Genomic DNA, 1,327 nt, shown 5'->3' with positions numbered 1-1,327 from the left:
ACTGTCACGTGTGTTCTCGTCCCCAAAGTGACAGACTGACAAGATCTGCCTCTGACTTAGGGGTCTTTATGCATAATGCATAAGACCCCAAAAACCCCACTGAGCAGGAAAGATGGCAAGTATAGGTGGCAAAAACACGCACGTATATCGTGTCATAATTTTGAAACAAATGGCCGACCATACAAATTGACGCTGCACTTAACATGCATTTTTATTTTTTTCCTACACACTACAATAGTGTTAGAATAACATTCCACATAACAATATGACGTTAATTACAAGATATCAAGCGATGTTACTAACACTATAGTTAATAGAAGGGCTGGTTTGGAAGCTCGGCAAACATCAAAGGAGCAAACAAAGATGCCAAGATTTAGGTTAGAAAGTCCACCACAGTGCACAATCTTTTGTTTTGCGCTAATACACTATGCATGAATTACGTAAGCAACACCGTCGTTTCTATTGCTTAGTTCCTCAGTACGGAGTAAACAACGATTGTGTTTTGTGCACGGCCAAGGCCAAAAAAGAGAACAAAAACCTACAACAAAGAAAGTTGTCGGGTTTCATAACCATTCCCGTCTATTAACTATGCTAACACTAAATAATCAACACTTAGGAACTACAATTTGACAACTATGATGCAACGATTTAAATAAAAATAGAAGAAAAAGACATCGATCCATATATGCGATAAGGGATTTTTCCGTGACACTAAAGGGAAAAAAAGATAAAAGGAAGTTGCTAGAATTTTTGCTTAAGCGATGTTTTCGATCTTCAGTTTTGAGTGGTTTTACTGGCTGCTAATTAGCAATTACGATTTAGCAATCCTAATGCAAGAACTGCAAGAACTCAATTATGCCGGGATATTATATTCCATTTACACCGACACAACGTTGTACATCAACACAAATAAATACAGCTAATTATAAAACACGACTGAGCATCATTTCGACTGGCGTAAACTAAATTATTCTGCAGGTTTACATTTCCTTATTACAATACGAAACGTCAGTTCCAGTTATTGTGTTATGTTCTTTGCACGTCATACATAAACATATATGTGTTCAAGAGATGTAAAAACAAAAATGTGGTCAAAGTCATGCAACAGGAAAATAAATGATCGTAGGCGATAACGTCATCGTAAAACCACTCAGTAAAAACTAGTAACCAGTAAAAATTTACATCCGCTTCATTCTGAATAAATGTGTCTTTGAAGCACATACAGGAATAGCGGTTTGAAGACGACGAACCCCCAACGATGGTCGCTTCACTTTCTATAAACCCCAGTAGATATCTGGTGATTTTAATGCTTTTTTCGACACTGCAT

The 1,327-nt window shown here is 37.0% G+C and overlaps 1 protein-coding gene across 2 annotated transcripts in view; it reads left to right on the top strand.

Annotated features, from left to right (window-relative positions):
• Positions 1-247: 247 nt before the first annotated feature.
• The window catches only part of LOC138038787 (VWFA and cache domain-containing protein 1-like), a 90,114-nt gene continuing 89,034 nt past the window's right edge, over positions 248-1,327 (top strand). For both annotated transcript variants that reach the window (XM_068884830.1, XM_068884829.1), the window contains exon 1: positions 248-1,327. This exon is cut by the window's right edge and continues 96 nt beyond it. In XM_068884830.1, the coding sequence (XP_068740931.1) occupies positions 1,259-1,327 (69 nt within the window). In that variant the 5' untranslated portion in view covers positions 248-1,258.

Source organism: Montipora capricornis, chromosome 2 (assembly GCF_036669925.1).
Source record: "Montipora capricornis isolate CH-2021 chromosome 2, ASM3666992v2, whole genome shotgun sequence".
Taxonomy (NCBI): domain Eukaryota; kingdom Metazoa; phylum Cnidaria; class Anthozoa; order Scleractinia; family Acroporidae; genus Montipora; species Montipora capricornis.
Note: the sequence above shows the minus strand (reverse complement) of the source record. Positions and strands in the feature narration are given on the sequence as shown.